The following is an 11,176-nucleotide window of genomic DNA, read 5'->3' as shown; positions in this document are numbered from 1 at the left end:
ACAGTCAATAATACAGTAGAAAAAGTATATATACAGTGTGTGCAAATGAGGTAGGATAAGGGAGGTAAGGCAATAAATAAGCCATGGTGGCAAAATAATTGCAATATATCAATTAAACACTGGAGTGATAGATGTGCAGAAGATTAATGTGCAAGTAGGGATACTGGGGTGCAAAGGAGCAAGATAAATAAATACAGTATGGGGATGAGGGAGTTGGATGGGCTGTTTACAGATGGGCTATGTACAGGTGCAGTGATCTGTGAGCTGCTCTGACAGCTGGTGCTTAAAGTTAGTGAGGGAGATACAAGACTCCAGCTTCAGTGATTTTTGCAGTTCGTTCCAGTCATTGCACTACCACATACTGCCGGTACCACAAAATCCCAGATATTTTGGCAGAAGCAGTAGTACATCATTCATATACAGGTGAGGCTACACATGCTCTTCCCTACAACTGTCAGAGAAAACACATTAGGCACTTATTTTTTATATTTTTTATTCACATTAGGCACTTCTCAACCAGATTTACCTTGAGCACTCGTCAAGGTTGTTTATGAAGAGCTTCAAAGTAGTGCTGGCATCTGTGGGTATTTTATCCTCAGCAACCAGACAGTCTAGTACAGCTTTCATTTGATCTTCGACTGATCCAACAGGCACCATTGTTTGCTAATTCCTAAGGCTTTTGCTTCCTTCCTCGTGTTTTTCCTTGTCATTTTAACTCTACTATTGGAGCTGATGAATTGCCGCCATCTACTGTATAGGATTATACATTGGCTCAACAGATCATCTTTGCAACATTATGCTTTTGTTTTCATGTTGTGTTGCAAATGAATTCGAGTGCATGCAGAGATTATATATAATGTTGCATGTTGGTTTCAAGAAGTTAGCGTTCTTTAACAGTTGCATGATTATTTGTCTGTTTATATAGTACACACTCGGCTCCACAAGCGTCGCTGTTGACTGTCTTAACAGTAGCATGGCCTCTATGGAGCACGAGAGAATAAGTCATCGTATAAGCTGTGATTGGTTGATATGTCGTTGCCATAGCTAGACATCTCTACAACACTTCGTAAAAATGGCGACTCCCTGGTGAACCGATATTTTCAGCGATGGCTAATATACTTTCTGCACGTGTTCTATGTCGATGTGCATACATTCTTCTGAGTGTTTTGATTACGGATGCAAAGAGCAATGTCGGTAAGTCATTCAACTCTCATACTTTTTCCATCAATCAATCAACTAACATGATGTGTGGCCCTAAGGCTAGCTAACTTTAGCTAGCTAACGTTACCTGGCTAACATCAAGCAGCAATCCATTTTCTAGTTTTTCAGCCGTCGTATCTCGTCACATCTGGACCTAGATTGTCTGCTTTCTTGCTTGGAAACACATCTGGCATATCCCTGACCCTGAGCTCTCTATCGCTCTCCAATCCCCCAGGTAAATAAGCTACTTGCATGATGTTGTCAGTGAACACTTGTCATTGTCCATGGCATGGGTTTTGTCAGCAATGACATGCATTTTGTGGATTCATTTTGACAGATCGCCTTCCACCCCCATCAGGCTCAGAAAATCTGACACAGTGGGTTCTCACACAGGAGTTGGTGGGCAAGGTAAGTGTGTGACATACTGCTCTCATCAGGAGCTGTTTTTTAGCACGACAGAGTCCCCCCTGACCACTGCTACCAAAAATGACTGCTACCTCTACCTGGCCTTTTAGCAGCACCACATACCACACAAGTGGGCTGCTTTTTCACGGTTTAAGTTGACATAGAATATTCTGTTTGCAACCAAATAGTCTTGTCTGCACACAAAGACACCAAATGATTGACACCATTCAGAACTTTCTTCATGGAAATTACTCTCGCCACTTAATTGCTGTCTCCCTGCAACCTCTCTCTTTCCCTGTGTGTCAGACTACAGTGCGAGTGCAGCTGAGTCTGAACCGCAGCCTGCTCCTGTGTGGTAATAATAATGACACAGACTGCTGTCCTGAGCCACTGTGTGTGCTGGAGACTCTACGTGTGTCTGCCTGTCTGGGGAACACATCTCAGGCTTCACTGCTAATCCAGGCTAGGATCTATGCCCAGGTGTTTCCCACTGAACCTGTGTCTGGTAAGTCTGGCTCTTTTTAAAGTAGGTATCTTTAATCAATCCAAGAGATATTCTGTTTGTCTGGTTGTCCCCCTTTTTTAATAGTGCTTTTTTATTTTTGTCAGACAACAAAACAGTAATTCCCAACCAAGTGTACCGGCCCCTGGGCTCCTGTTCCTGCGACCTCACTGTGGGAGCCTGTGATGTGCGATGCTGCTGTGACAAGGTATTTACATCCATCTTTACACATGCTAATCTGCTTGCTCTGTGGCTAGAGTAGACATTTTGTTTCTGTTTGTCTGTCCATCAGGTAATGGTGTTTCTGTCATGTGTCTCCCCCAGGACTGTTCCCCTGAAGCCCTGAAGCTGTTTCAGGGCCAGTGTCTTTCGGGGCCCTTTGGAGGGGAAGTTTCTCCAGTTCCTGATTACCTGTGCATTGCACAGTCTGCTGAAAATGCCCCTGATTGGTTTCCATTTCTCTGTGTCATCTCCCTGCCTGAAAACAATCCCTTCCTTGGACTCTTTTATGAAGGGGACACAATGTGAGGCGCCGTCTATTTACTTAAGACAGTTTTGTCTTGATAAACATAGACTTCAATCTTAATTGATAGAGTTTTTGTGTTTGCTATATCTCCTTTACTGCATCGACCTAATATGTGTTGTGCCTTCTTCTATACGTGCTCCAGCACACCAAAGCCCAGGCCATCTTTCCAAAGGCCAGTGCTGTCGGCTCCACTGCCCACCCATATCTACCAGCAGGGGGATCCCATTTTTACCATAAGTGATCAGTATTTCACCATTCCTCAGGTTAGACTTGTGTGTCTGAATCTCTCTCTCTCTCTCTCTCTCTCTCTCTCTCTCTCTCTCTCTCTCTCTCTCTCTCTCTCTCTCTCTCTGTGTTTAAACTGTGTGTTTGTAAATGTACAGTCAGAAGTCTCTGTGGCTCAAAGCAAAGTGTTTTGTCTTCTATGCCATCTGATATGTCTAATTTATGTCTTAATTCCTCAGAACTCCCTGGTTGGCCAGTGTGTAGATAATGCCCCTGTGGCATTTTTGAAAAACTTCCAAGCGCAGTGTGTGACCCGTCTCCTTTCCTGCCCAACGGGACCCCCCTTACAGACGACACCAACTGAGCTGAGGGTGCAAGTCAGGGATGGCCAAGGGGGTACTCTGTCTCTCTATGATCAGAACAATTACTTACTTTTTCAACTTTTTCTGATTGATTTGATTTCCTTTGTGTGGTCATTGGGGAAACATTTCAGGTGTGGTCACAGTGGATGTCACAGATAAAATGGCTGTTGATCTGAGGCCCTTTGTCGCGAGTCCTGTGGCTGAAGATGGCAGACTGCTGTGTGAAAATGTGACCTTGGCCTTAAATTACAAATTCTTCTGGAAAGGGAATGGTCTCACAAATATCACACTAACCCGCATACTTGGGAATGTCCTTTCTGCTAGTGGTAAGGGCCTCTTTTGTTTAGTTTTTACATGCTGGGCATTACTGGGTATTTGTAGTATCATTAATTATCCTTATCAACGCTGACGTTGTGTTTGTTAATGATTAACAGATAATTGTCCTGCTTTTATGTGTTTCTCACAGTGGGTTTGACAGCCAGCTATTCAGTTGTGTTTCTGAATGGAAATGCTTTGGCTCAGCCCAACTCGGGGAACCCAGGTTTGTGCAACCTAATACACTTTTTCTAAGCGTTTCATAATGGGGATCTTAATGTGCAACATAAAAAGATGAGACTAGTTTCACTGATTTACAGACAAAGCCTTGTGTAATCTCTCAGGTTACCAGGTGGGCAGGCCTGTGATTGGTGGGATTGTGAACACCTTGGAGAATGAAACAGTCATACAGAGGACCCCAGTCAATCTTTGGAAGCCAGGTAACGGTCGTCTTTGTACCATGGATAGTGCACTGAAAAATCAACGGCTTTGAAAGGCCTCAATTATTTAACTCTACACATCAAAAATATATGACATATTTTAGCTTAGGCACTTCGATTAGACTATTGTGAAAACCAGCAGTTACAGCTGTTAGTGTATGTGTATTCATGTTTTTCTATTTCTGTTTTCAGTAAGCAGTGGACTGTGTGCCTCTGAGGGGAGAATAGTACTATTTGGGGAGAACTCAACTGCAGGATGTCTGTTACCTGTGAGCCTACAGAACCTGACCCAATGTAGCCTGCTTAGGTGAGTCACTGGATACACAAAAAAACTATTTTCACGCCACTTCGACACTGACTTTTCCGTAGCAGGTTAGGAGACTGAGGTTAAGGTTAAGAAAAGGGTTAGGGTTAGTGAAAATGCTCTCCTAACCTGCTACGAAAATCTTTGTATCGAAGTCTTGTAAAAAGAGTGTGTCCCGTACTGTTTTACACATACTGTATCCTGTGCATGTGACAATACAACTTAGAAACTTGAAACACACACAGATAAATAGCATTTCTGGAGTTGATCAAATTACAGCTGCATGCCTGCAAATGGAAAGGATCCATGTCTCCTGTAAAATGTTTGACCCCCTTTTTTTAATTATTTTTTACCTCTGCTAGTCAGAATGTGGCCTCTCTTCAGAGAGCACTGAGCACAGCAACACACATAGCGAGGAATGGAGACCCAGATGTTCTGAACCTGACTGACTGGTTGAACATTAGCTGTGAGTAGAAACCTTTCAAACTTTAACTGTTAAATTCATCTAAATATTAGCCAAAATATTCACCCTATTAATTCATTATTTTGGTTTTGTTGCTTGCTTCAATTCCACTTCTGTATTCAACACACTGAATAACCAACAGTTGTAGAACTGAACTCCAACCAGCCTGTGGGTGGTGGTATTGGAATATGTTCTGGGATTCCCTCCCACCGGCACATCCACGTTACGAGCATTGTGACAGAGGTGGTGGGGGGGTTGCCTCAGCGGGAGATACAAGCAGTGGAAGTCAGGTATGTGGTAACAGCCTACAACACTGTCCATTGCCATCACAAACATCTTTCCTTTCTGTCTGTGCTGACCTTCTGTTCATACTCAGGACGGGCCCATTACAATGCATTGATTGGATGTTTATGTGTGACTGAATACCTTGTTTACTCCACTGTGTCTGATGTGAGTGTTGCCTCTCCACAGTGACCATGTGTCCACTTGGAAGTTTGAGTGTGGAGGGGGTGACCCCTGTCTGGAGCCGACTAGGATTCAGACTTTCCCTGTCACCTCCTCCATCACCTTCACTGATATCTCCATCAACACAGGACCACCCAAAACCAGGTGAGTCTGAAAGGCTAAAGGCCTGAGAATTTAAATATAGCCTCAGTATAAGGTTTCCTGACTATGTTGAACAGTTGGTAAGTGCAGTGAATAAAACTCTGATGTGGTTCTGCCCTGGTGTCCTTCAGGTTTCAGATTAACTTTACTGAGTATGACTGCGACAGGAACGATGTGTGCTGGCCCCAGCTTGCCTTCCCCCTCACCAGGTATTATACAGGTGAGACTCTGCTGTCCCAAAATGTGACTAATTAAATATGCTAAATGGATGATGACAGTAGGATTAACTCTTTCCCTCCACCCCTCTATCTCCAGGTGAGTCGTACTCCCTGTCTCTGGCCAAGGGCCTCATCTTGGTGTTTTTCTTCATCGCTGCCTCCATTCTCGGGACTCCATGGAAACAGATCCGACAGGCATGGAGAAGTGCTTCTCTCTAAACCAATGAATCTGAGAAAGAGAGCAATAGTAGACATACTGACATGCCCTAGTTCTTGACGTGGGCTACCCACCTTGACCATGACTGTCTAATGGCTTACATTTTCTTGCTCCTGCTGAAAGATAATGGATGAACATATTGTTATTGAGCTAGTAAACAGCCAGTAAGTAAGTAATTTTCAGGTGGTAAATTCAAACATGTTTAGCAGGTTTCTTTCATGGTTGGTAAGAAGGTAAATTATCAAGTTGACTGTATTTTGATATTTTTGTTACCTTTTGGAAATTTTCATTTTTGATTTAGGCTTGAAATGTGAATCTGGCCTTATTTGTCACATGCGTCGAATTCAATGGGTGTAGACTTTACTGTGAAATGCTTGCTTACTAGCCCTTCCCAAAGATGCAGAGTAAAAAAACAATTATAGTAAAAAATGGTAACTCGAGGAGTAAAATACACAAGAATGGAGCAATATACAGACAGGGAATACCAGTACCAGATCAATGTGCAGGGGTATGAGGTACAGTATTTCAGGTAGATATGCAAATGAAGACAGGGTAAAGTGACTAGGCATCAGGATAGATGATAAAGAGTAAAATAAAGAACAGAGTAGCAGCAGCATATGATGACTGCAGAAGTGTGTGTGTGTTTGTGTATATGTAGTGTACAGTGCATTTGGAAGTATTCAGACCTCTTCACTTTTTCCACATTTTGTTACGTTACAGCCTTATTCTAAAATTGATTCAATTGTTTTTTTTTCTCCCCATCAATCTACACACAATACCTCAATGACAAAGCAAAAACAGGTTTTTGAAATATCACATTTTCATAATTATTCAGACTCTTTTTACTCAGTACTTTGTTGAAGCACCTTTGGCAGCAATTACAGCCTCTAGTCTTCCTGGGTATGACGCTACATGCTTGGCACATCTGTATTTGGGGAGTTTCTTACATTCTTCTCTGCAGATCGTCTCAAGTTCTGTCAGTTACACAGCTATTTTCAGGTCTCCAGAGATGTTCAATCGGGTTCAAGTCCAGACTCTGGCTGGGCCACTCAAGGACATTCAGAGACTTGTCCCGAAGCCACTCCTGCGTTGTCTTGCCTGTGTGCTTAGGGTCATTGTCCTGTTGGAAGATGAACCTTAGCCCCAGTCTGAGGTCCTGAGCGCTCTGCAGCAGGTTTTCATCAAGGATCTCTCTGTACTTTATTCCATTCACCTTTCCCTCGATCCTGACTAGTCTCCCGGTCCCTGCCACTGAAAAACATCCCCACAGCATGATGCTGCCACCATCATGCTTCAGGTGATGAGCGGTGCCTGGTTTCCTCCAGATGTGACGATTGGCATTCAGGCCAAAGTGTTCAATCTTGGTTTTCATGGTCAGAGTCCTTTAGGTGCCTTTTTGGCAAACTCCAAGTGGGTGGTCATGTGCCTTTTACTGAGAGTGGCTTCTGTCTCGCCACTCTACCATAAAGGCCTGATTGGTGGAATAAAGGAGAGATGGTTGTTCTTCTGGAAGGTTCTCCCATCTCCACAGAGGAACTCTGGAGCTCCGTCAGAGTGACCATCGGGTTCTTGGCCATCTCCCTGACCAAGGACCTTCTCCCCCGATTGCTTGGTTTGGCCGGGTGGCCAGCTCTAGGAAACGTCTTGGTGGTTCCAAATGTCTTCCATTTAAGAATGACGGAGGCCACTGTGTTCTTGGGGACCTTCAATGCTGCAGAACTGTTTTGGTACCCTTCCCCAGATCTGTGCCTTGACACAATCCTGCCTCGGTGCTCTACGGACAATTCCTTCGACCTCATGGCTTGTTTTTTTGCTCTGACATGCACTGTCAACTATAGGACCTTTATATAGACAGGTGTGTGCTTTTTACAAATCATGTCCAATCAATTTAATTTACGACAGGTGGACTCCAAGTTGTAAAACATCTCAAGGTTGATCAATGGAAACAGGATGCACCTGAGCTCAATTTTGATTCACATAGCAAAGGGTCTGAATACTTAGGTAAATATTTTTAAAACATTTGCAAACATTTCTAAGAACCTGTTTTCACTTTGTCATCGTGGGATATTGTGTGTAGATTGAGGACATTTTTATTCAATACATTTTAGAATAAGGCTGTAATGTAACAAAATGTGGAAAAGGTGAAGGGGTCAGAATACTTTCCCGATTGCACTGTATGGGAATGTGTAAAGGTTTTGTGTGAGAGTCAGAGGTGTGTATTTTTACATAAACATGCAAACACCCTCCAATAGAATTAATAGCAAGCAGTGCACTGGGTTAGTCAGATTTGATTAAATATATGATGATATTCCCTCTCACAGGGTAGGTTGCCAAAAGTAACTAACTGAAAGCCACACTAGCAATAAGCCACGGATATGACAGCATTGAGGCAAATGTCCCTCCACATCCTCATAGATGATCTAGACAACTTTTTCAAACCTTTCTGGATTACAACAAAATTCTGATAAGTGTACTAGTGTCACGTCCTGACTTTAGTTCCTTTTTGGGCATTCTATGTGTTCTATGTTTTTGTATTTCTATGTGTTTGGCCTGGTATGGTTCTCAATCAGAGGCAGCTGTCTATCGTTGTCTCTGAACTTTGCGACCTTTTGCCACATCTCAGGCTTCAAACATAAAGATATAAAACTGTATTTTTGTGTGAAGGATCAACAACAAGTGGGACACAATCATGAAGTGGAACGACATTTATTGGATATTTCAAACTTTTTTAACAAATCAAAAACTGAAAAATTGGGCGTGCAAAATTATTCAGCCCCCTTAAGTTAATACTTTGTAGCGCCACCTTTTGCTGCGATTACAGCTGTAAGTCGCTTGGGGTATGTCTCTATCAGTTTTGCACATCGAGAGACTGAATTTTTTTCCCATTCCTCCTTGCAAAACAGCTCGAGCTCAGTGAGGTTGGATGGAGAGCATTTGTGAACAGCAGTTTTCAGTTCTTTCCACAGATTCTCGATTGGATTCAGGTCTGGACTTTGACTTGGCCATTCTAACACCTGGATATGTTTATTTTTGAACCATTCCATTGTAGATTTTGCTTTATGTTTTGGATCATTGTCTTGTTGGAAGAAAAATCTCCGTCCCAGTCTCAGGTCTTTTGCAGACTCCATCAGGTTTTCTTCCAGAATGGTCCTGTATATGGCTCCATCCATCTTCCCATCAATTTTAACCATCTTCCCTGTCCCTGCTGAAGAAAAGCAGGCCCAAACCATGATGCTGCCACCACCATGTTTGACAGTGGGATGGTGTGTTCAGGGTGATGAGCTGTGTTGCTTTTACGCCAAACATAACGTTTTGCATTGTTGCCAAAAAGTTCAATTTTGGTTTCATCTGACCAGAGCACCTTCTTCCACATGTTTGGTGTGTCTCCCAGGTGGCTTGTGGCATACTTTAAACAACACTTTTTATGGATATCTTTAAGAAATGGCTTTCTTCTTGCCACTCTTCCATAAAGGCCAGATTTGTGCAATATACGACTGATTGTTGTCCTATGGACAGAGTGTCCCACCTCAGCTGTAGATCTCTGCAGTTCATCCAGAGTGATCATGGGCCTCTTGGCTGCATCTCTGATCAGTCTTCTCCTTGTATGAGCTAAAAGTTTAGAGGGACGGCCAGGTCTTGGTAGATTTGCAGTGGTCTGATACTCCTTCCATTTCAATATTATCGCTTGCACAGTGCTCCTTGGGATGTTTAAAGCTTGGGAAATCCTTTTGTATCCAAATCCGGCTTTAAACGTCTTCACAACAGTATCTCGGACCTGCCTGGTGTGTTCCTTGTTCTTCATGATGCTCTCTGCGCTTTTAACGGACCTCTGAGACTATCACAGTGCAGGTGCATTTATACGGAGACTTGATTACACACAGGTGGATTGTATTTATCATCATTAGTCATTTAGGTCAACATTGGATCATTCAGAGATCCTCACTGAACTTCTGGAGAGAGAAAGTAAAGGGGCTGAATAATTTTGCACGCCCAATTTTTCAGTTTTTGATTTGTTAAAAAAATTGAAATATCCAATAAATGTCGTTCCACTTCATGATTGTGTCCCACTTGTTGTTGATTCTTCACAAAAAAATACAGTTTTATATCTTTATGTTTGAAGCCTGAAATGTGGCAAAAGGTCGCAAAGTTCAAGGGGGCTGAATACTTTCGCAAGGCACTGTACTTTGGATGGTGTCCATATTGATCGTGTCCATGCTTATAAATATCTGGGCATCTGTTAGATGAAAAGCTGTCTTTTAAAAAGCACATGGATGAGTTAGTTATAAGAAGCTGAGAATGAAAATGGGCTTCTTTTATAGAAATAGGTCCTGCCCCTCTTCAGTCGATGTTCCTATCTGTCCTAGACTTTGTCAACATCTTCTATATGAACACAGCTGCCACTTGATTAAAACCGTTAAATGCAGTTTATCATGGCGCACTGTGCTTTATTACGGGTGACAATTTTGGTACAAATCACTGCATTCTCTACCATATAGTTGGTTGGCCTTTGATGTCATGTATGTTGATATATTGCTATGTTTTCATTTATTACGCCCTTTTACAAAAAAGTCCTACTGTACCTAACATCATTACTAATCTTTAGACATAGGAGTTACCACACCCAGTCTCAAGGATTGCAAACTCTGGAAATTCCTTTGATCTCTACTGAGTTAGGTAAATCAGCGTTTAGCTTTCTTGCACCTTATTTGTGAAACAATCTTCAAAATGTTCTCACATTTTATGTTCTGGTGCCACATTTTATGTTCTGGTGCCTCCAGGGCATTTCAGAAAGCTGATTGGGGACCTTATTACTGATTAATGTTTTTTTTTTAAATGTTTATCTCATTTAACCTTTATTTAATAAGGCAAGTCAGTTAAGAACAAATTCTTATTTACAATGACAGCCTACCAGGGAACAGTGTGTTAACTGCCTTATTCAATGGCAGAACAACATATTTTGAAGACATTTATGACCGTGTTTTACTTTCTGCATGTTGTATTTATATTTTGATGTGTGTATTTTCTGTAATTTATGTAATTCAGGGCTCATCTGTATAAAAAAAAGAGACCTTGGTCTCAATATGACTCCCTGATAAAATAAAGGTTTAAACAATAATTATGCACAATTGAAATAAAGTATTTTTTCTTTAAAAGTTGCCGAAATGCCACATAGGTCCACTTATCCATAACTTATATCAGTGCACTCGTAACAACCTAACCATTACAAAACCTATAGTTGATCATATAAGCTTTCCGTAGCAAATTAGCAATTACATTTTTTTGTTGATCAAATTTGACACCCTCTCATTAACCTCCATCTAAAAAAATCACCACTTCTGTGTTTTGTTTTGTCGACAGATTTTGGGCGGAATAAAACCTCTCGCTTCAGACGT

The 11,176-nt window shown here is 41.9% G+C and overlaps 1 protein-coding gene across 2 annotated transcripts; it reads left to right on the top strand.

Annotated features, from left to right (window-relative positions):
* The first annotated feature begins 1,045 nt into the window (after window positions 1-1,045).
* Window positions 1,046-10,899, top strand: tctn2 (tectonic family member 2). 2 transcript variants are annotated; one of them, XM_035736189.2, is made up of 17 exons: window positions 1,046-1,194; window positions 1,322-1,435; window positions 1,538-1,608; window positions 1,912-2,110; window positions 2,215-2,315; window positions 2,432-2,631; window positions 2,776-2,896; window positions 3,098-3,254; window positions 3,352-3,546; window positions 3,687-3,761; window positions 3,880-3,975; window positions 4,168-4,282; window positions 4,642-4,745; window positions 4,885-5,032; window positions 5,214-5,351; window positions 5,480-5,568; window positions 5,664-10,899. In XM_035736189.2, exons 1-17 carry the CDS (start codon window positions 1,107-1,109, stop codon window positions 5,783-5,785), a joined length of 2,133 nt encoding a protein of 710 aa, XP_035592082.1. In that variant the 5' UTR covers window positions 1,046-1,106; the 3' UTR covers window positions 5,786-10,899. The 2 variants fall into 2 exon arrangements, with proteins under 2 accessions (XP_035592082.1, XP_035592081.1); XM_035736188.2 differs by having other exon boundaries at window positions 1,059-1,194; window positions 1,307-1,435.
* Window positions 10,900-11,176: the final 277 nt, after the last annotated feature.

The sequence above is a fragment of the Oncorhynchus keta genome, chromosome 25, assembly GCF_023373465.1.
Source record: "Oncorhynchus keta strain PuntledgeMale-10-30-2019 chromosome 25, Oket_V2, whole genome shotgun sequence".
Classification (NCBI taxonomy): Eukaryota; Metazoa; Chordata; class Actinopteri; order Salmoniformes; family Salmonidae; genus Oncorhynchus; species Oncorhynchus keta.
The sequence above is the reverse complement of the archived record's forward strand: the minus strand, read 5'-3'. Positions and strand labels throughout refer to the sequence as shown.

Excerpts from the sequence above, each read along its gene's own strand:
- tctn2 (XM_035736188.2), top strand. The coding sequence starts at position 1,107 with ATGGCTAATATACTTTCTGCACGTGTTCTATGTCGATGTGCATACATT. Across the intron at positions 2,316-2,431 it reads TGCGATGCTGCTGTGACAAG|GACTGTTCCCCTGAAGCCCT; the intron begins GTATTTACATCC and ends TGTCTCCCCCAG. Across the intron at positions 4,746-4,884 it reads TGACTGGTTGAACATTAGCT|TTGTAGAACTGAACTCCAAC; the intron begins GTGAGTAGAAAC and ends AATAACCAACAG.